This window comes from Lissotriton vulgaris, chromosome 5, assembly GCF_964263255.1.
Source record: "Lissotriton vulgaris chromosome 5, aLisVul1.2, whole genome shotgun sequence".
Taxonomy (NCBI): Eukaryota; Metazoa; Chordata; class Amphibia; order Caudata; family Salamandridae; genus Lissotriton; species Lissotriton vulgaris.
In genome coordinates, this window is record NC_141693.1 from 257,744,567 (window position 1) to 257,768,555 (window position 23,989).

At 47.4% G+C, this 23,989-nt stretch overlaps 1 protein-coding gene across 2 annotated transcripts in view; it reads left to right on the forward strand.

The window, feature by feature from the left end:
- MTOR (mechanistic target of rapamycin kinase) overlaps window positions 1–23,989 on the forward strand; it is a 938,810-nt gene that overhangs the window by 599,509 nt on the left and 315,312 nt on the right. For both annotated transcript variants that reach the window (XM_086921314.1, XM_086921315.1), the window contains one exon: window positions 21,977–22,116. In XM_086921314.1, the coding sequence (XP_086777440.1) occupies window positions 21,977–22,116 (140 nt within the window). The remainder of the gene's footprint in view (window positions 1–21,976; window positions 22,117–23,989) is intronic.

Here is a 23,989-nt window from a genome sequence, read left to right on the forward strand (position 1 = left end):
GGAGAGCTAAGCAATTTTAATCCACTTCATTTTTGTTCACTTTATTCCCGCTCACTACTGTCAAAACCAGTTGGTCAACCTCCAGGTGGAGGAAAGCATACTATCAAAATAAGACCCAATGATGATGCTTTCATGTTCTAAGAGAAGCGGAGAACCAAGATATACCGCTTCATCGCTCCTGTACGTGAATGAGGGTTTTAAAGTTGGTTACCCTGGTATTACACGTACAAGTGATCCATTCTCCCCTTGATTATTTACCTTCTACAGGAAGCTGAATGGATCATAGCTTATTTCTCCTCTGTTGATTTATATAATTTCTTAAGAGGACCTCAAAACAGTTTCACATTGCAACAAAAAATCACATCTTATACTGTGCTGTTGTCGTTCCCCCTTACACTTCATGGTGTGTCTTCCCTTTTCTGGTCAGTTGTTTCCATGTTCTCTTAGTGTGGCAACCTATCTTCTGTTTCACTAGAGTTTGGATGTCTTTTGTAGCGCCTTGTGGGCCAGATTCTTTGCTTATTTTCTGGATTTCAGTGTAAAATAAGATGACATAAGATGAATCTTACTTGAACTCATTTACTTGGCAAACCCGGCAAGCATTTGGTCCCACATAGCCCAAGTTGGACTTCACTGCTCAAGAGACTCCCAGCTATGCCCATCTTATGCCTTCATTTGGGAATGTTTTAAAGCAGTTGACTTTTTCCTCTGGCTCTCAACAACTATATCGACAGTGCAGATTAGAGATGGGGGACTTTTATGGTCACCCTGCTTCAGTGATGCTTGCTGCAGTGTTTCCTTCCCATTCGAGATAAAGCTGCGGCCAAGCCTTGGGATCTCACTTGTGAACTTCAAAGTATTAGGCCCTCCAGGTAATAAAATTAGTCTTTTTGCTGTCATACATCCACTGACAAATAAAGGACTTTTTGGACTGTCACGTATCCCTCCTTGGCTCTGGAGAGCTTCAGGATTGTATCTTCTTTAGCATGTTGTCTTTCTGTAAGGCTGAGACGGGACCGGGTGAGTCACAGGATTTGCACTTCTTGACTGAAAAGGCTTGTTCTACAGTGGTTGTCTCGAGATTTGTAAAAGGGGAAAAAGAGGTGTACTGCAAAAAATGTGATTCCATAAGCCAGTCGGGACATTTCCCTGTTATCAAAACCTGTCACACAGCGCCAAGTCCCTTACACTCACACAGGACCTAATGCTGTGGATGTGGCCGAGGGGGAAAAAAACGATATAGGGCCAGACTTTCATTCCATCTCCTGAGCATTATAAGCCTCTGGCGATAGAGAGAGCGAGAGAAATACAGCAGAGATCTTAGTTATGCAGCTGCCTTGACTGGCTGATAAGCTACCATCCGCCGAAAAGAGCAGTTTAACAGATGTTAGAAATAAAATAATACAGGTTTTATCCTCGTACTGTAGGAGAGCAATTCTCATAGGGCTAAATAATATTACTACGCAGGCATGCATATTTTAGACCTCCAAGTACTGAACATGACCAGAGGTCTTAATAATGCGGCCATGCAATAGTACCGTTATTCTGAATTTAGCTAAGCCCATGTGAGCGCTACTTTTTTAAAGAACATACTCCAGTGGTACCAAACAACCTACATTCGACAAACTGTAATTGGTGACACCTAGCTATTGCCAGAACCACTTTCCCAAACTGGAAGTTATTATAGGCAACTCATAAGATAAGTCACCACAAGCATATTCAGTGGTTGGGAAGCTAATTCCACAGCTCCAGAAATGTGTGCATTTGTTTCTTTAGGTAAACATTCTTTTTTGATACAGACTTTTTACTGCGGATCTCTCACTTTAGAATATTCTCCAGGCATCCGACTGGATCTGAAAGATATTGAACTGTACCCCTGCGTGCTGGTAGGTGACGTCTTTCGGCTTCACCTCGGTATTGTCCGGGTTTGTAGTAACATTTGCGATGCCCATATATGCACCACTTCAGCACGCTGACATCTGTTCCTTTCATTCCGTGCCCGCAGTGCAGCTCCAAAGTGGTACCTCTTGTCATGTTTTGCTGAACTATTTCTAATTTCTTGTCAAACTTTTTTAAGCATTGCTCCCAGAGTGCCAAGGTAAACCACGCCCAAAACCTTCAGGTTTTAAGTCTTGCAGGGATAGTCACAGGCTGATGTCTGTGTCTGACCCCCTCTCGGTTTGTCTCTGGTGCTTGGGATCAGGGCATGATATACTAGGCCTGCGCCGAGTGCTAGTTGATGCACCTGAAGGCAATTCTGGGGCGAGTGACTAAGCTCCTGATGGAGTGACACAATAAGGCTAGGCGCCATTCCTAGTCTCCTTCACGTTCCTGAAGAAATTCTTGGGCCCACTCTCCGGAGCCATTCTCGTGACAGATCATCCTCCCATTCCAAAACCTCTGTCGAAGAAGCACAAGAAAAAGAAGTCAAAGTGTTCTTTGGTTTCACACGCTCTACCTTGTGCTTCAAGGCCCTGCTCCCGCACTCCAACTGCGGAGCCGGCATCAGGGCCTGCTACACGCTTCCCGAGTTTTCCCGGTCACAGGGCAAGGCCTGCCCAACGTAGAGAATTTTGTGATGCCTTGCACACCATCTTTGGGCCACTGACTCCCTCTGACGTGCCTTCGGCCTCCATTGAGCTGATAGATACCCCTTATGGGATACCATTGGTAGGTTTGACTTCGACGTGAGCGGTGCCTTCTGGTACTGCCCCCGGTTCTGTAGTGACGCAGCCAAGTTTCTCACCATTCACCCTGGCTCTACCTCTTCTGACGCCATTCCCAGCTCTGCTCAACAAGGAACCGATCATTATCCCCGATGCTGGCCCGGCACTGCTCAAAGTCAGTGCCAGTGCCATCCAGGCCCTACAAACCCATGCACTTTCCACCCATTGATAGGCCCTACCACGATGAAGAGTGAGACGTGGAGGAGGTGTATGGTCCCCTAGAGAACCCTGATGAGGATAACTGGTAGGAGAAGCTGGGGGACACCTGTGGCTTGGATACCTCCAGAGACTATGGCTTGCTCTCCCCTCCAGGTTAGGCTTCAGAGGAAGGCGCTTCTTTTGCCACCGTGATGCACAGGACGGTGGAGGTCCTAAATCTTCAGCTACTGGCTTTCGAAGTCAAGAACAATGTACTGACAGAGGTGCTGCAGCTTGGGGCAGGCTCATCTGAGCACATGCTTCCCTTTAATAAAGCCCTCACTAAAGTGTTCCGGAAACCTGGATGAAAACTTGTACAGGGGCTCCTGTACACCGAATGACTGCCAACCGGCACCTTACCACCCGTGGAGACCCAGCTTTCATCTCTCTGCATCCCTCTTGAGAGCCTGGTGGTGCAGGCTTTAACAGCGAAGTTCAACCCCAGCACGTCCCTTACTACTCTACATAATAGGGATTCCAAGACGCTGGGCACCTTTAGGAAGCACATGTTCTCTTCCACCAGCCTTGCCCTGCAGTCACTGAACACCACATGCCTCTTGGCCAATACTCCCATGCTTTGTGGCAATTGGTTGCGCAATTTCTTCCCATCCTGCCTGAGGAGCGCCGCACCATCCTGAGTCAAGTTTTGGTGGACGGCAGGGCTGCGGCAAAGTTTGCCAGGCGGTGCGAAAGGAACGCAATACTCCCAGGGCAAAGCCATGGCTCCTATGAATTTGTACTAGTAAAGCGCACTTATACCCCAATCTGGGTTTCCTGGCGCTGTACGCATACCGCTGTAGAACACTTCCTGGCTTGTCCCTGTGAAATGTCCACTCCTGGGCACCCCCAAGGTGAAGCCAGGCATCCCAGCGCTGTTGGGGCCGTTGTGGAGATTAAGCAAGCTATTGCCCAGAGTTGCAGAGTGGGACCCATGATTAGAATAGGCACCGAGGCGAGAATTATCAGGTCCGAGGAAATTGAGCCCAAGACCCGCCGAGGCGGGAATTGAAACCTGGTCCCGGGCCAGACCTCTGCATCAGGGTCTGCCTCTCTAACCATTGAGCCACACTTCTCCACTATGGTGGCGCTGCTGGTTAAGACCCACTGGGTTCTATGGGGATGTCCAGTCATCACTGATTGACGTGCCCTTCGATTGCTCCCATCTGTTTGGTGACATGGACTATGCGGCGCTCAAGCACTTTTGCGAGAGCAAGGTTATTGCCAACAGTAGTCCTTTTGCCTTTACAGCAGACGTGGAAGGGGCCAAATCAGGCATAACAGTACCAGCAGTATCTGGTTCAACAACCTGCCGAGTCTTTTTGGGGAAGTTGCCATGGGGCCGAAAGAGGACCAGTGAGCCGGTCCAAGCCTGCGGATCAGTTCCTCGCCCCTCCAGCTGCCACGGTCTCCAATCGCCATTGATGTGCCCTCCGAGGAGCCCAGATATTTGTTGGTGGCAGGATCAGACATCACCTGCACTAATGGTCAGTGATTACATCTGACTAGTGGGTTCTCCAGATCGTGCAGCAGGGGTACACCCTTCCATTTTAGAAAACACCTCAGGCTCTCCCACCATCCCAAAAACAGCTGATGGAGGATCATCTCTCCTTACTCCGTCAGGAAGTGTAGCCTGTTTTGGCCAAAGGAGCCATTGAGAGACTGCCCACACCAGAAGTAATATGTGGTTGTTATTTCTTCTACTTTCTGGTCCTCAACAAGAATGCCGGCCTCTGCCCTGTATTAGATCTGCGCCCTCTCAACGTCTTTCTGAGGAAAGAGAAATTCAGGATGCTCATGTTGACTCAGGTTTTGGCTGCCCTGGAGACTGAATGGTAGCTCTAGACCCGCAGGACATTTATTTTCACATCCCCGTCCTGTCGGCCCACATGCGCAGCCTGAGATTCACAGTCTGTCACAAGCATTTCTGGTTCGCTGTGCAGCCCTTTGACCTCACCAGTGCCCCTCTGGTGTCACTGAAGTGATGGCGGTGGTTACAGCGCATCTGTGGAAGTCAGGCTTCCAGTCTTCCCCTACCTTAACAACTGGCTGTTGAATGTGGGCTGGGCCACAGGCATTTGTGGCCGCACTTCCAGACTTCGGCGATCCTTCTGAATTTGCTGGGGTTTACTGCCAAAGTTACACCTGACTCCCTCTCAGACGCTCCCTTTAATCTGAGCCATTCTAGACACAGTGCAGTTCCACACCTATCCTTTGGAGCAACGGGTCCAGGATATTCAGGCTATGACTCTGATGTTTCGGCCTCTATGCTGGATTTCTTTGAGACTGATTCTGAGACCAATGGGTCTCAGAGCCTCCTATATCTTGCTGGTAAAACATGCCAAGCATTTCTGACCTGTCCCAGATTTCAGAGGGAACAGCAAAATCTGCAGTGGTGGCTGATGGACTGCGATTGGGTCAGCAGCAGACTCTCTCCCTTCCTTACTCAAAGCTGAAGGTGGTGACAGATGTGTGACTCCTGAGTTAGGGTGGCTACATGGGAGAGGTGGCGATCTAAGGACTCTGGTCTCCGGCGAAGTCTCAAATTCACATCAATCTGTTGGAGTTGAGGCCTATTCACTTAGCATTGAAAACGTTTCTTCTGTCCATCAAGGGATGGCTGCTTTCGGTGTTCATGGACAACACCCCTGCCAGGTGGTATTGCAACAAACTGGGCAGGTGGGGTTGTGGAACCTGTACCAGGAGGGTCTGTGCTTTGGACTTGGTTGGAGTGCTCTGACATTTCCTTGGTTATGCAGCACCTGGTGAGATCTCCGAGGGCCAAGGTGTACAAACTTGTTGATGCCTCGAGGATCACAAAAGCTATCTACATCCGGAGGTGTGCAAGGTCTCATTGAAACCGGTGGAGAAGCTTGGCTCGATCTGTTCACCATCAATAAAAACGCACAATGTCAGTACTTCTGCGTGCAGGAGTTTCCATGGCGGCTCTCACTCTGTGATGTGTTCCGCCTTGGTTGGAACTCAGGACTTCAATACGCCTTTCTGCCGAAACTGCTCCAGACGAGAGCTCTCAAAAAGATCTAGACCGACTGGGCCCAAGTCATTTTAGTGGGTCCTTCTATATTGAAAATCGGTCTGAAGCACACCCTTTTAAAGTCCCAAGAGATTAGTTCATCATGTTTTTCGTTCTGAAACAGACCAACTTGCGATTTGATTGTACTCTGTATACAAATCTGCTCTACATTAATAATAATAATAATAATAAGGGAAATTTATAAAGCGCCTGGTTACGCGCACCGGCGTGTCCCCGCGCTGTGGTAAGTGGTGATGGCAGGGTTACCCCAACCGGCAAGGACGCTTCCTACCGGGTGTACAGATATGTTTTAAGTTTCTTCCTGAATCTGGGCTCAGAGAGCTCCAGGCGCAGTTCCTTTGGCAGAGCGTTCCAGCTCTTGGCAACCAAGTACCTGAAGGACCTACCCCCCATACGCGCTTTTTTTACTTTGGGGACCTTCAGTAGCCCTGAGCCAGAAGATCGCAGGGCGCGCGCAGGCTGATACTGAGTAACCAGGTCCTGCAGCGGTGCAGGTGCCTTCCCGCACAAAATGCGGTGGCATGTGCAAAGAGCCTTAAAGTCAACCCTACTTTTTACTGGAAGCCAGTGCAGTGCTTGGAGGGCTGTCTTTGAAGGCCATCTCTTCGGAAGCCTCAAGACCAGACGGGCCGCTGCATTTTGCAGCACTTGAAGGCAGATGATGACCTTGCCCGTTGCCCCCAGATAGAGCAGGTTGCCATAATCTAAACGTGATGTTACGAGGGCATGTACCAGCGTCTTCCGAGCTGCCGTGGGAAGTCGATCGAGAACTTTCGAAAGGCTTTTCAGGACACCGAAGCATACCCCCACCACCCGGCCTATCTGAGGTCCGAATGCTAGGTCAGCATCCAGCCATACCCCAAGGTTTCTAGCTTCCTGGTAGGGTGTAGGAGTTTCCCCCAGGCAGGATGGCCACCATGATGGCTCTACATTGGTGAAGAAGCAACTTCCTAAGGGCTTGTGGCCTCGCTCCACCAGCTCCAAGGCTGCCACTACTGTGTTAGTGTACCGGAAAACTATTCTGGATATCTGCCAAGCTACAACATGGAAGTCTCCTACATGTTCACAAAGCACTACCCTTGGGACATTCTCGTCCATTGTAATGTAATTTAATGTAAGGTGGATTTGAAGAGCACTGCTTTTCACCAGTGAGTATCCAGGTACTAAATAGGTGAGAGTAGATGTGTGGTGAGGCCTTGCCTGAGTATAGGCCGTCTTGATGGTCCCGCATGAAGACTGGTTGAAAAGCCACGTCTTCAGCTTCTTGTGGAATTCAAGAATTGAGGAGGAGGCCTGGATGTGCTGGGGAGGTGGTTCCAGGATTTGGCGTTTTGGTAGGAGAACATTTGACCTCTCCTTCTGCTTCTGTGTATGTGGGGTGTTGTGCGAGTGAGAGTGATGCTGAGCGAAGTTGTCTGGTGGGATGGTGGAAGTGAAGCCAGTGATGGAGGTATGCGGGTCCTGTGCTGTGTAGTGATTTGAACGCATGTGTAAGAGGTTTGAACTGCCTGCGCTTTTGGGTTGGTGTGGTGTGGGATCGTCACGGGAGGTCGAGTCAGAGTCTTGCTGCGGCATTTTGGATTACTGGAAGTCTGTGAAAACAGGGGTTGGGATGCCAAAGTAGAGTGCATTGCCCTAGTCCTATCTGCTTGTGGTAAGGGCCTTCTTGATGGTACGTCTGGTGTCTAGTGGGAGCCACTTGAAGATTATATGTAACATACAGAGGATGTGGAAGGATGCAGAGGTGACTGCATGGACCTGGGACTAAATGGTGAGTTTGATGTCCAGGATGAGGCCTAGGTTCCTAGTATGGTCGTTTGGGGTGGGTGTGGGTCAGAGTTCGGCAGGCCACCAGGTGAACTCCTATTCCTGAAGATCATCACATCAGTTTTCTCAGTGTTGAGCTAGATGCAGTTCTCTTTCATTTGTGTGAAGTTTGTCTTGGTGGTGACGGTGTCATCTGAAAGGGAAAAAATTAGCTGAGTGTCATCAGCGTAGGAGGTCATGTGGATTCCGTGGGATATGATGATGTTAGCCAGATGAGCCTTGTATATTTTGAAAAGTGTGGGGATGAGTGATGATTCTTGTGGGACTCCGCATATGAGGTCCTTGGGTGGTTGTGATGTGAACAGCATGAGCCTGACTCATTGTGTTCTTCCGGAGAGGAAGGAAGCTATCCATTTGAGTGCTGGTGCTTGTATTCCTGCTCTTTGTAGTCTGGCAGTAAATATGTTGTGGGAGATGGTATGGAAAGCGGCGGAGAGGTCGAGGAGGATAAGGGCGGCGGTCTGTCCACAGTCTAGGATGGTGTGTATGTTGTCAGTGGTAGCAATGAGGAGGGTTGTTTCTGTGCTGTAGTTATGTCCGAATTTTAATAGCAAGTCGTCCTACAGTTTTGTGGCATTCTAGGTGGTCAGAGCTGTCTGTTGATGGTCTTCTCAATGACTTTGGCTGCGAAGGGGAGCACCATAATGATTCGGTAGTTGCTGAGTACTTTGGGGTTGGCTGAGAGTTTATTTTAGGAGGGCCGTGACTTTGCTGCGTTTCTAGCTATCTGGGAGGGTGGCTATCGGAGGATGAAGGAAGAGAAGCAGGGATGAGAGGGTAAGGATGAAAGAGTGGGTCATGGGCGGTTGATGGGAGAGGGAGGGAAATGGTATGGGAGAGCGAAAAATCGGGATAGGGAGTATAACGAAGTTGGTAAAGAGAGGGGGATTCGGGGGGGAGGGGGGCAGCTTAACAGCATGAATGATAAAGGTGACCGAAATTATACAGGGGAAAAAGCTGGAAATGAATGAAGTGGAAGAAATGGTGGCGACGGAAAAGGGGGGAGGGGTGGCGGGAGGTGAGTACAAGATGAAGTGCGGGGGAAGGACAGCGGATGAGACTGGGATAATTAAGTAGAGTAGATAATGCAGAGCGGCTGACCGAAATTATACGGGGGAAAAAGCTGGAAATGAATGAAGTGAAAGAATTGGTGGCGACGGAAAAGGGGGGAGGGGTGGCGGGAGGTGAGTACAAGATGAAGTGCGGGGGAAGGACAGCGGATGAGACTGGGATAATTAGGTAGAGTAGATAATGCAGAGCGGCCGGGAAACTGAAAGTACGGCCGGCCGGCCAGCCATGATTAATTAGGGGAGGAGAAGCGTGTTAGGGGAGGAGAAGCCGCAGAGCGCACGCTGGGCGAAGCCGTTTGATGTGCTGTGCGGCCGTGAATGCGCGTGCTTGTTTGGTCACCTGATTCACGTGAACTTAATGAAAACCGCAGCAAAAAGCCCGCATTGATAGGTCGCGAGACCTAAAAAATAGGTAAGAGAAGGGAGGATGAGGGAAAGGGTAGAGTTGATATATAGGATGAGTTGGTAAAAGTTGTGGTCCTGAGGAACACGACTTTGAGTATCAAATTAAGAGGAAAGGCAGCCCGAATGTTCTGAATGACAAAGGTTTCTGAAATGGCATTAGATATGGAGTATAAGAAGGGGAAAATACAATGTGGTCAAGGGAAACCCATATGGGAATGGCTGACATGATCATGTTTAGGTGTCTCCTTGAGGGTCAAGTTAACCTAAACACATGATCAGCACTCTTTCTAAAGTTCATGTATGTTCCAGGGTTTCTGTCAAGGCTTTACCTTATGAGAAAGGTGAGAATAACAGAATGACAGGGAGATTGAGAGCGTAATGGCAGAACAGAGAACACTGCAGCATAATTGGACCAGTAGAGAGAGAGCGTAATGGCAGAACAGAGAACACTGCAGCATGATTGGACCAGTAGAGGGAGACTGTTTGCAGAACAGAGAATACTGCAGCACGACTGGACCAGTAGAGGGAGACTGCAGAACAGAGAATACTGCAGCACGATTGGACCAGTAGAGGGAGACTGTTTGCAGAACACAGAACATGTGTGCTTGAATGGACCGAGTGGTTTTAAATAGGGTGTAAAACTGCTCACTTCTGACAGCTGTGGTCCATGGTCCATTTTGGCATCCTCCAGAGTCGCTTGTGATTCTTCTCTGCTAGGAATGAGAAGCCATGCCTGTAGTAAAGTGGGGTTCTGTTGCAGTATTCCCCCCACTTTTTGCTATACTACTGATGTACTTTTTCTTGGTGTGCCCTGGGTCCCTGCCAATCAGGTTCCCATGGCCTGTGTTCTTTCCCCAAAACTAACCCAATTGACATCTCTGGCCACATGCCAGCCCCTGGTAAATGGTACCACAGGTACCAAGGGTACTATGACCAGAGAAGACCTCGAAGGGCTACAGGACTTATTGTGCCACCCTTAGAGACCCTGTACCCTGACACTCACACACTGACTTTGCAGGCTGCGTGTCTTGGTGCATAGCAAAGTGAAGAGTCGACATGGCACACATCCCTGTGTGCCATGCCTGCAAACCACTGCCCTGGCATACATCAGTCACCCCTCTAGCTGGGTGCCCTATGCGAGTGGTGAGGGTACAGGTGCATGAGCCCTGTACCCCTACAGAGCCCAAGTCCATTCCGGGGCACTGTAAGTGCAGTGCTGCCATTAAGAGTATATGGTGCTGGCAGTTTGTCATTACGAACTCTACAGCACCATAATGTCTACACTGAAGACTGGGAAGTTTGGTGTCAAACTTCTCCGCACGTTAAACCCACACTGATGCCAGTGTGGGATTTAATGTAAAATGCACAACATAGGGCATCTTAGAGATGCCCCCTGAAACTCAACCAACTCCTAGTGACCTGACTGAGTGGCTGCATAGGCTGCCACCACCAGACATGTTTCTGGACCCCTGGGTCGAGAGCTTGCTGCTCTTGGGGGCCTGAAACAATGTACATCCTGGGACGAGGTGCCAAGCCTCCTACCCCAGGATGGGCAGGGTTCACGAAGGAGAAGCTTCAAAGGCATGCCACCTTTGTGAGCCTCTCCAGACCGTTTGCTGCTTTCAGCAACTGGTCCCCACTGGTTCTACCCCCCATCTTGGGCAGGAGAACCGGCGGGAAAAACAGGTGAGGAAGAAAGATGTGCCCACCTCTGCCAAACTCCACCCCTAAGGTGGGGGAGGCGAGGTGAAGCATAACCTCGAGTCCCCGCCGTCTTGAGGATGGGGGGACCCAGCCAACCAGGGACAGGCTCCTGACCCCCTTCCACTGGAGAGTGGCAGAATAGGGGGTGTACCCACCCCAGGGAAGGGACCCATTGGTCATTGCCCTTTACCTTCCTGTAACTCCCCTAAAGATAGTATTTGGGGGCACCCTGAACCTTCCTTCCTCAGATCCAGCCTACCTACAAGAAGAAAAGAAGGACGAAGAGCTGTGCAGAGCTAACAAGAGGACGACGCCCACTGACTTGGCCCCAGCCCTACAGGCCTGTCTCCCCTAGAACCTGCTCCTGCGAAATCCTGCGTGTCCAGAGCCAGCAACCTCACAAACCCCGGAGTACCTGCCTGCCTTCACTTTCCAGACTGTTTCTCCCACGAACACCGGACGTGTTTAAACTGCAGCTTCTGGTGCCAGCCAGAAACCGCAAATCCATCCCAATCTGCACCTGCCGAACCGGGCACGAGCTTGTGTGGAAAAACACCACGAGGAGCTCCCCCCGGCGATCCTGACCCGAGATGCGGCGACCCCTAACCTTCCTTAAGCCTCCTGATGACGCCTGCAGCCTCAATCCAGAGGACCCCCCCACCGCGACCAGAGCGGGTAAGAAAATCTGATGACCCAAGGCACCCCTGCACCCGACACCCCATGGCCTTGTGAGCCCAAACCAACGGTGCCTCACCAGGCCTAAACATCACAACTTACCCCTCGAAGTGGTGGTTGCATCTGGAAGATCCTCGTCCCCGAGCCTGCAGTGTTTCTTAGTCCCGGAGGTTCTCAATTGGAAACAACAGGGCACCCAACCTCAAAACAGTACCCTGCACCCGGCCGCCCTAGTGCCTCTGAGGGTGCACCTGTGGTGCTACTTTGGTCCCCAACTTGCCCTGAGCTAAACCCTAGGAGCTTTGCTCTCATAGCCTTGTGGCCTGCTAGCCAGCAGCCGCCAACCAGAGACCCCATATCCTCCATAGGATAAGATTGGGCCTCATTACTCTGCACCCGGCCTCCCTAGTGCAGCTGAGGGTGCAACAACAATGCATCACTGACCCTGGGAGACCCCTGAGTCTAACCCCAGAACCTTAACTCCCACAGTCGATTACTTACCTGAGAACCGTTAACCTGTTTTCCCTCCATAGAATAACATTTACACTTTTTCTCCCAAAAATTTCCAAGTGTGGAGTTTTGAGTCCTAAAAATATTCTTTAAAAATCGCACAAATAACCAAAACGTGTTTACTTACCTGTTTCTAGGAAATGTTCCAGTGCTGAATCTAGGTATTCAGCACTGAGTTAGAAAAGTAACTTACCTGCAATGTATTGTAGAAGCCCATTCATTTCAAAGTACTGCTCAAAAAGTTTCTAAGTATGGAGTTTTGAATACTGAAAATATTCTTTAAAAATCATGCGAATAACTAAAACGTAATTACTTACCTGTTTCTAGGAAATGTCCCAGTGCTGAATCTAAGTATCCAGCACTGAGTTAGAAAAGTAACGTAAAAAGTAACTTACCTGCAATTTACTGAAAAGCCAATTCATTTCAATGTTCTGTATTTACTAAGTGTTGCATACTACTGTTCCCCTGTAAATCAAATAAAGTACAATTTCTATTGCATTTTCAAACTGTTCTATATCCCGTAACGTATTACTGAAAAGTAGTTAATGCTTACCTGTACCAGGCTTGCTTGGGTCTAAAAATAAACAGCAGTATATTTTTATACAAACACAATTGGCCAAGACTGAGTGTGTGAATCCATTTGCTGACTGTGTGTTTACATCAAATGCTTAACAATGTCATCTGATATTGCCTTACTGCTCGACCAAGCTACCACTATTAGAGAGTAAGGTTCTATCTAACTTTAACCTCTGCCTACCTCTGGGGACACTTGGACTCTATACACACTAAACCTCATTTTCGTGTGGTATATATATAGAGCCAGTTTCTTACATGCCCTCTTATTTTTGCTATGAAGATGTCAAAGGGCTCCATTTCATCAAGGCGTTTGAAAAAGAAGTGTTCAGGAATCTGCTCATGACCAGAAGCAGATTCTAATAATGTAACAATGTACAGTGTTGAGAACTTTTGTAGTCTGAAGCTAGGAATTAAGCTTTCCCTTGTTATCCTAGTAGGTTATTAGTAGACTGCTATGTCTACTAATCTAAACACTGTTTCTGGTAGTCTGCTATGTCTCTGCTGCTTGGGGAGATCTTTGGTGCTCGGTTGGGTATTTTGTCTTCGGGAAGGTCTCTTCTGCTCAGGGGGCCTCTACACACAGGTGTCTCTTCTGATCAGGTATGTTTCTTGTCCACAGGGGTGCCTTTTCTACTCAGGGGTGCCTCTCCTACTCATGGGTGTCTCTCCTACTCATGGGTGTCTCTCCTACTCATGACTGTCTCTTCTACTCATGGGTTTCTCTTCACCGGGGTGTGCCTTCTGCTCAGGGTTGTCTCTGCTTCTTCCTAATGTGTTTGTACTGAGGGACAGTGAGAACCTGATACTCCAGCAGAAACCACCCACCCTTCTCGTGTACCTCTGGCACAGAACTCCAGGAGAGACCAGTGCATGGCAGATGCACTTTGTTCTCCACCTCACTGGGGTTTTTTCTTTGTTCCTCCTCCCCATGCGCCCCTCTTAATGCTGTCTTTTTTTCTCGCCCTCCTCAACCTGGGCAGACAAGGAAAGTCTTTGTTGTTAAGCGTAGCTGCTCGGAGAAGATTCTGGCGGTTGAAATTGCTTCCTGTCTGTGAGCAGGCTGCGCTCAATTACATCATCCCTCCCAGAGTGTGTGATATGGGGTTGGGGCAGGGTGAATGGGACCCTCTGTTGTCTCAGGCACTTATGGTGCTTCCAGAGATTCGGGTCGTGAATCTCTTGTGCATACGGGCATTGCAGGCAGTAGAGGAAGCCGAGTGGGGAAGGGGGTCAGAGGGCGCAGGGGGTGCTCGAAGACTGGGTCACACAAATCAGAGGTACAGACATGGATGACCCCAGGCTCTCCTGTTCGGGTGCATTGGCTTCAGGCAGTGAAGCTGGTGCGCCTCCCTAATCGAGGGGTCAGGCAGTGGGGAGTGGACAGTGGTCGAAATGCATAAGGAAAAGTATGTGACCTGTGATCCTGGGTACAGTGAGGGCAATGGTCAGCAAGATGGCTAAAAAGAACAAAATATTATCTTTTTTAGTTGGACTTTCACCTGCAGGTAGCTGCATATGAAATACATTGTTCAAACCTTAAATAAAAAATAAATGCAACTCAAATGTATCAGATATCTGTCGATCACTTCAGATACCTGTCGGTGTTATTGGACGGTCACTGATTTGAATCCTGGTCAATGCCCTAGGGAAGTAGTGTCGTGCATTTATAGAGGTAAGAGGTCCAAGTCTGTGATAGAAAGCACTGTTAATATAGGACATTAGTTAAAAATATATATTACACACAGTATGAGGTTGCAGAAAGTATAAATAGGTGAACCCCCATGGAAATACAAAGAGTGATGGCTGTTAAGATTGACCCCCATTTTGTCAGAAACCGTAATTGTTTCCTTGTTTCAAGTTCTGCAAAACAAGCTGTAGTTTCAGAATGGTAGATTAACAGGATATCACAGAAGAGATCTCTATGGACATAATAATAACATTTTGTTTCATACAGTGCTTGCTTCCGCAGACCGCAAATGTTCACTTTGTAAGTACTCCATTGCAAATATTTTTACTCGTGGGCTTAGTGGTATGTTACTTTTTAGGTTGAAGCGCTCTCTGGTTTGCTAAAGACATTTTTGGACATTCAGAAAGCTGACGTAGTATTGCATTCCGCTCATTGATTACCATTGGCTTTGTGGTTTGTAACTCACATTTTCTAGCTTCCTATTTGCTTGCTTTATTTGCTTTTAGGCTGTGTAGTTTGAGTTCTTCCCTCACGTTGCCCAAACCTTGTTTACTGTATTCTTCTACAAACTCACTTTCTGTAAACAGGTCTTTAAATCTTGTTCTTATCTTGTCACATTTGCTGTGCATTCAAAGACGGATGTCAAATGTCGAGCTCTCCTCCGAAGGTGCTTGGTGTTTACTTTTCTGTCTCTTTAATGACTAAGACAAAAGCCCTCCCCCCTGTAATTACTAGAAGCTCCTAGGACTAGGAAATCATTCAAAAGAAAATAACATTCCTAGGCAACAATGGACTTGGGGGCAGATGTATCACCGGAATTTTTACTCGCAAATGCTGCGATCCGCAAAAAAGCAGCGTTTGCGACTAAAAATTCGCAAAACGTTATGTAGTAGGGAAATCGCATCGCAAAATTAAGGAATCGCAAAGTTTGCGATTCCATAATTTTGCGTAAGCATTTAAGGAATTGCAAATTGTGATTCCTTAAATGCTATGCAACAAGCATTCAGTTTTTGCGATTTCTCCTTAAGAAATCGCAAATTACCACCAACTTCAAGTTAGTGGTAATTTGCGATTTCTTTCACAAATACACTTTTTGGCATTTGTGAAAGTGCCATATGGCGCACATACATGCCTTTAGGGCATGTATGTGCGTCATATGCGCACACATGTTCTTTTCAGGGGTGCATCAGGGTGTCCTTATGACACCCTTGCACCCTTGAAATGATTCTCAAATTGCGAATCGCAAATTGAGAATGACTTCACATTCATTCCTATGGGCCTCGCAATTAAGGAAAACTAAGAAATCGCTAAAAAATTGCGATATTTTTTTTTTTTTTACATACATCCCTTTTTGCAATTCTCAAATAGCGATTCCCAAAAAATTGCTATTTGAGAATCGCAAACGGGGATTTTCATACATATGAACCTTGGTGTCTCAGTATCAATATCCTTGTGATAATTGTTCATGAGGTGTTATTCATGTTTAAGTGTGGATCTGTAAATCCAAAATTGTAAGCAATTTCAATAAAATGATTAATAACTTTATTTTGTTGTTAAGTACACTGAGTCTATTTTGATCAATCATGTGTTCCGTATAGGACTTGATATTCACTATAAGTCCATTGTTGCCTTGGAATGTTTTTTTCTTTTTAAGTACTCTTCTGCCTCTGACTTCAAAGTGAGAGAGGATTTATGTGGCAATCGTGCTGAGTAGCCTTGTAAGAGGAGAGGGTGTAGGATTTTTCAAGCACACACAATAGAAAATTAACTATGCTGATGTTTCAGAATATATCTGTCTTGGCACAAATGAAGCACATTTTTTTGTAATTCTGAAGTGTCGTAGAATCAAACATTTGAATACAATCAAAACACATCAATGCACAAGGTGATGACATTTGCACACATTATCGTTTATGTGTAGTAAAACCGTATTTTAGTGTTAATGTAATAGTCAATTCAAATTAAAATGTGTTGGCTGTAATAACAGTGTGCTATCATACCATGTATGCTCCATACTACGCCACTCCACTCTATAACCTTCCACTGTGTGATACAACAATTCGTTCTACGGCACTCCACACTATGCCACACCACTACAATCTACGCCACTCATTCCACGACACAACACACCATTCCTCTCTACACCCCTCCACTTTACTCCACTTACCCCACTCTAACTCGATCCCATTCCAATCTACCCCATGACACTCTATTGTACCCCAATCTACCTCACCCTGCTACAATCTACCCCACTCTGCTTCACCCAATCTGCACCACTCCACTCTAGCCCACTCCACCACACCCCAATCTACTCCACGCCACTCCGTGCCGCTTTACTATACCCTACTTAAAGCCAATCTGCCCCACTCCTCTCTACCCCTATGCAATCTACCCCCACTCTACTCCACTCCAATCTATCCCACTCTACTCCACTTAAGTCTATGCCACTCCACTCAATCTAACCCAGTCAATCCACTCCACCCAATCTACCTCACCCAAACCCCAATCTACCGCACTACACTCAGATCTACCCCACTCAACTCCAATCTACCCCAATCCAATCCAATCAGCCTGACTCCACTCCAACCTGCCCCACTCCATTGCAGTCCAATGTGCTGCACTCCATTCCAATTTGCCCCACTCCTTTCTCCACTGCAATCTATCCAACTCCACTCAAATCTACCCAACTCCAATATAACCCACTCCAACCTACCCCACCCCAACCTACCTCTCCCCACTCCAATACTCCACTTTACTCAACTCCAGTGTCTCCCACTCCAATCCAACCCACTCCACTCCTACCCATTCCAATCTACCCCACTCTACTCCAATCTACCCCCACACCATTCCAATATACCCTACTCTAATCCACCCAATCTACCCCTCTCCACGCTTCCCCAGTCTATCTCACTCCAATCTATCCAACTCCACCCCACTCCAGTCTACCCCACTATACTTTACCCCAATCTACCCCACTCCAATCTACCCACTCCAATTAATCCAATCTACTACACTCCAGTCAACTCTACGCAATCTTCCCCACTCCATGTCAGCCCAATCTACCACATGCCACCCAAATCTACCCCACTCTAGACCAATCTAGCCCACTCCACACCAATCCATCCCACGCCGGGACGCCTCTTTGCTGGGGCAGCTGTCGCGCTCATACAAACTAATAACATAACATAACATAACTTCAATCTACCCCACTTCACCCAAATTATCCGACTCTATAGTCTACACCATCCAATCCGCCCCACTCCAATCTATCCCAGTCTACTTTATCCCAATCTAACCTTACACATTCTATCCAACTCCACTCTAATCTACTCCATTCCACTCACTCCCCCACTCCATTCCAATCTACCCCACTCCAAACTATCCCACTCCTATCTATCTCACTCAAGTCTTCCCCCACTCCAGTCTACCACATTTCGCTCCAATCTACCTTACCATAATCCACTACAATATACTCCACTCACCCCACTCTGCCCTAATCTACTCCACTCAACTTGATCTCCACTCCAATCTACCCCAATCCACTGCACTCCACTCTTCCCCACTCTAGCCCAATATATCCCACCCCACTCTGCCTTAATCTACCCCACTCTAATCTACTCTACTCCAATCTACCCCATTCCACTCCAAGCTGACCCACTTCACACCAGTCTACCCCAATTCAATCTACCCTATTCACCAACTCCAATTTACCCCGCTCCAATTTATCCCACTCCAATCTACCCCACTCTATCCCAATCTACTCCACTACAGCCCTCTCCAATCTATCCCATACCAATTTACCCCACATCACTCCCAATCTATGCCACTCCACCCCAATCTGCCCTACTCCAAACTACCCCAATCTACCCCCACTACATGTAATGTTATCCTATTATAAACCACCTAATCTACCCCACTCCACTCCAGTCTACCCGACTCCTCTCCATTCTACCCCACCCCACTGTACCACAGCCCTCTTAATTCTTCCCCAGTCTACCCCACTTCCCTCCAATCTATGCCAATATGTCCCACTCCACTCTGCCCCAATCTATCCTGTTCTACCCTACTCCACTCAGATCTACCCCAGTCTGCCCCACTCCATCTCAATCTACCCCAATTCAATCTGCCCCACTCCAATCTACCACGCTAATACACCCATCTCCCCTTGTCCAATCTACTCCACCCCACTTCATTGTACCCTACCCCTACTCCACTCTATGCCAATCAACCCCACTCCACTCTTCCCGATTCCACTCTACCGCAAGCTACCGTACTTCAATCTACCCCACCCTACTCTACTAACATTTAGCCATGCTAAACAGCAGCCACCCTGGTGTGCATAATATCTAAAACACATTGCCAAAGCCAATAGCCTGTTCACACCTGTCATGACATAGACTTTCAGCTGCCTGGCACCTCTCTCCCGTACATTCAGAGGTCTTGATATTTTTTCTCAGAGAAGGAACACAACTCTTCAAAGTATTTAAAAAAACAAATACATTTATAATCACCAACCTTGCATCTTAAAAGGCAGACATGATGGCCGAAATGCCGAGGAAAGTGTCAGAGATGCTTTTTTTTCTCACTTTCATTCCCGACGGCAGCTGTACTCCAACATTTGACGTATCTGTTAAATGAACCTTGATTGGATGTGAGTTATATTTAATTTGCAGTGTATCGCAGTGGCGGCTGGCATCTACGGGAGGGGAGAGGCGGGCGGTCACGCGCAAACAATTTAATAAAAAAACAAACCTTAACCATCGTCCCCCAACTTCTTCAGCTCTGGACCTCTTCTCAACCTCAATCGGATGCTCCAGTGTGGGATCCAATCCTGGCACTGCTCTCACGCTTTGAGAGCAGCACCATGATTGGAGGGAGGGGCCTCAATCGCCGCTCCCAAGGACACTGGAGTCCAGCCCTTACTTTGACCCAGCTGTCTGAAGGCAGCTGGGTTAGAGGTTTCAAAGTGCGCATGTGTGCCTGGCCATCACAAGGCGGCCGGCCAAATAGTTGTGCACTGTGAAAAGTGCAGAAACGGGCCCACCCTCCTCCCTGCTAATGCCATTCAGCATCGGCCCCACCACTGTCCCCACACGAGCGTCAGAACGAAAGGATGGAAAAAAAATTGTAATGTATTACCGTTTTTTTTTCATTCTTTGGGGGGTAACTTAAGTGGGGCGACGCTCCTCCGCTCCAACAGGTGAGCCGCCCTTAGTCATTGTTTTAATTAAAGTGATTGCCTGACAGAAGCACGCCCACACCTTGTGTCTAAACTCCTCTCTGCCCTCGCAGCCTTGTGATCTCTTTTTAGGATGTTACCTCTCTGGTTAGTCTGCACACTGATCGGTGCCTTGAGGCGTCCCTGTCTACCTCATTTCATCAGACATGTTACATTTGACACCTGTCCACACCCTGTTATACAGATATTATGACTGCCGCAGTTTATGCCACACTCTAATGTCTTTACTTTATTTAAATGTAGCAACATCTTAGGATAATGTAATCTTGTAACTTACTAATGACCATTCCTACTGTAAAGCGCTGTAGAATTTGTAGGCAATGTCCGTAGCTATATAAAAATGCACAAATAAATACATTTCGCTATATAATAAAGCCTAAATAAACAAGTAGTGTGCCTGACAATAAGATACATCACAGAAGAACGGAACTAAAGGAGGCAAACCCCTGACGTCGCCCGGCGTGTACAAGTGACTTAAAAAAGCATAATCATTCGTAAGATTCCTGTCTGTGTGTGGAAGGCAGTGTGAGCGCGGGTGCTTCTTAACAGAAAACTATGATGTTTAACTTTACGCCTATATTTGTATATAATACTTTTCTTTTTTTGTTATTTCTGCCTTAATCTATATCAATGTGGGGCTATTGGACGAGGCTATGCTTTATAGATTGAATAAAACCTGAGCTCTCTGTATCAGTTGTGCGTTTACTCCCCATGTGTATCATCAGTAGGTGCCACTGGCGACACACTGTGCATATCTGCTTGCTCAGACCCCATCCTTGTGCTTCACATGTGTCAGTTTTTTTACTGGATTCGTGTATACTGGGAGTACCTTAAGTGTAGTTTATTTCTGCTGGGCCCGAATTATGTGCGCGTGCGTCTCACTAGGTGTATATGTCTGCGCGCATAGGAGTGTGCATTTTGCAAATGGACATAGGCAGTAGACTGCATGTTAATTGGTTCATTACCCACCCCAAAGCCCCTTTCGCCGTCTCTGTAATTAGGCACCCCCATTGCAGAGACTGATGAACTATGCCAATGCTTGTTTGCGCCAGGCCCGCTACTAAAAGACCCGTCTTCAAAGCCCTTTTGTTTTTTGCTAAAATTAAGGTGTGTTAGGCCAGAATTAACTAAGTGGAAGACCTCTGATACTTAGCGATTCCGGGCCTGTTCAGTGATCCCATGACCATGCAATCTTCCGGGGGCCTTTACAAACAACGGAGCTCCTGAGCTGTTGCTGTTACAGCATCTCTTCGTCTTGCTCACCCTGGAAACCTCTCTTCCTTTGGCTTCCCTCTCTCGCTCTCATTGTATGCTCTTGTTCATATTCCTCTCCCCATTTCTCTCTTGCCTTGTTTTCTCTGTACCTTGCTTCACCCCACTCTTCTCCCTGTAACTGTTACCGCCATCCCCTTCCTCCTCTTCTCTTCTGAGTCCTTTCCTGGCTCTCCTCTCTGCCCTGAGCATCCTTTCCTCTTGCTCCGATCCTGCTTCCTGCTTCCTCTCTCTCTGCTCCTTCCCTGGTTTCTTTGTCTGCCTCTGTAAATTCTATTCTTTACAACTCCCCGAGCCCCCAACTTCCCACTCTGACACCTCCTCTTGCTGCCCTCTAGACTTCTCTCTCTTGTGGCTTTCATCCATTTGGTGTTCTTTCCCCCTCCTGCTCTTTCCCCTAACTAATCCTGGTCTACTCTCAATATCCTCTGAACCTCTTTCCTCTCCGTTTCCTCCTCCTCTGGACTGCCATGCCCCCTTCTCTTCTTGTTCTACATTTGTCTTGCCCCTAGCATACATCCTCTATTTTCTATTCTTTTCGTTTTTTCTTTCTGTTTCTCCCTCACAAAACTCTTCTCTGTAACCTAATTTCCCCTCTTCTATCTCTGACATTTTCACTCTCTTACTTTCATTATCTTCTTCTTGTCCTGCTCCTCCTGGTGATTCCTATCCCTGTATCTTTATAGGCTTCCTTCTTCAGTTGGCTTCACTCTACTCTGTGACAACTATTGAATTTATTTTCTTCCAGCCTCCTCTTAGTGTTGCATTTTATTCATAATCTCATTACCCAGTGTCCTCCCTTCATCTTGCTCCTCACTATGCACACTCCTCTCAGTATTCTTTTATCTCACCCTCACAGCTTCTCTTTCACACTGTAGCTCTTTATTGTAAATGCCCTCTTTATACTTCGTTCCTTCCAGGGATTCCTCACTCTCTGTCCTCTCCTCTTTTGTTCCTACTTTCAGTTTTACTCTTTCCGCTCAGTACCTTTTCTGTGTGGACCTCCTCCCTCACTTCTCCATCTCTGCCCTCTAGGAGATCCAGGCCACCTGGTACGAGAAGCTCCATGAGTGGGAAGATGCTCTTCTCGCCTATGACAAGAAGATGGAGGTGAACAAAGATGACTCTGAGTTGATGCTCGGCCGCATGCGTTGCTTGGAAGCACTTGGCGAATGGTAAGATGGGACTGTGTCCTTGTAGGGCTCATGTATACGTGGGACCCACAGGACTGGGGGCAGAGGATTGTGGGATAAGATGATAGGTACTGGAGAGTGGGAGTGCATAACCTTCTATGGTGGTACTTTTTGTGGGTGAGGGGAAGCTATGCCTGTGATATTTTAAAGAGGGTGCTGACCCCTTAGTAACCCGTTAGTCTTTTGTTAAGGTTGGATGTGCCGGCTGGTCCTACTGGCATTACCTTGTCTTTAAGAAATGAGTCTGTTTTCATTTATTGCAGAACCTCGTTTGGTAGTATGATTTCATCTTTCAGAGCTGGATGGCACACAGATGTATGCCTGCGCTCTTTAACTCCGAGTCCTGCTTTTCAGCTGTCCTGTTTGGAATGGGAAGTTTGATCACCTCCAGATGGCTGAACTCGACAGTACTGAATTTTGAACTGATTATGTTAGGACATATAAAACTTCAGTAATTGCTCCACTTTCATCATCCCCTTATTTTTGGCCTCCCAAATTGGGTTCCACCTGTTCTAGAAAAAATACAAAGTCGCGAGTTTTCAGTAGTTTGACAGTTTGACAACTGAACCACGGATAAATGGCTCATCAAGCTGATTGATTACAGACAAGACTATTTCACTCTTATTTTTCAATCCGTATGAAACCACTCCACATCCTCCCAAAACCGCAAACAACCTTCTATGGAAGATGTCCATAGTCAGAGCTTCACTTCTTCCTGGAAGTTGACTATATCTGGACTGTCCAGGCAAACACAAAGCAGGACTCACATCCCCCCATCCTGTTAGTATGTAGGTTAAAATGTGAGGTTCTGCGCATCCCTTTCAGCAAATTGTAGATTGCTTTCGATAATGGTCTGCGTTTACATAGGTATTCATGTATTACTGTAGTTTTATAGCCCTTCCGATTGCAATATTGGTTGTCAAAGGCCCTGAACCTGAGTTAGGGGCAAGGGCCTATAACGAGGGAGAGGGCCTTTACCAACTGGTATAGCCTGAGACAGAAGGGCTGTAGTGCTTTTAGACCATTGTAATGTTGAGCGTACCATTGAAGAAAATGGAGTGCTCCCGGCTTTTAACGGCTGGTAGAAGCCCGAAGCATCAACAGTCCAATGTTTGTTCACAGCTATTGCTGTGAACAAAGGCCTCACTGAGCCCGAGGGGATTTCAAGCCCCTCAGGCTCCATGAGGCCTTTGTTTTACAAATTAGAACTTTCTTCCCTCTACAAGCGGAATGTTCTAATATTGCCTTAGAGCCCTCCGTAGTGGGCTCTACCGTATATTAAAGGCCCGCACCTTTGTCGCAGGCCCTTAATGGGCAGTAGAGCTCACTACGTCAGGCTCTGAGGCTATATTAGAACATGCCACCCACTGAGCGTAAAATGTTACAAATTAAAAAAGCGGGAAACAGAAAGACAAACACTGGAATTTTGGAGCAGAAGGCATATACCAGCAATTATTAGACCGGAGACACTACATTGTCTTCAGTGGAGCTCCCAACATCTCAATTTTCTATTCTGGAAATAATTCTGATGTACTGCTGCTTATTACTTAGCAACCACAGGACACAAGAATGCACTGCTAATCCAAGATCCTAGCTGCCTGTTGTGTTGCTCTTTTCATCAAACCACATGGGCAGGTGATGATATTCGTCATTAGGTTAGTACCCCTTGTACAGCGTTTCAACCCGAGCCTCCCAGGACTTAAGCTACAGCAGTGCTGACTGAGAGACCAGATGGAGTATGCATGGCCTGCACTTGTGTTTGGATTAGATTTTATGCCTCGCATTTGTCTGAAAGTTGTACAGGATTACTCAGCTCTGAGGTCCCGTGGGAGTGTTTATCCGGGTATTTAGGTCT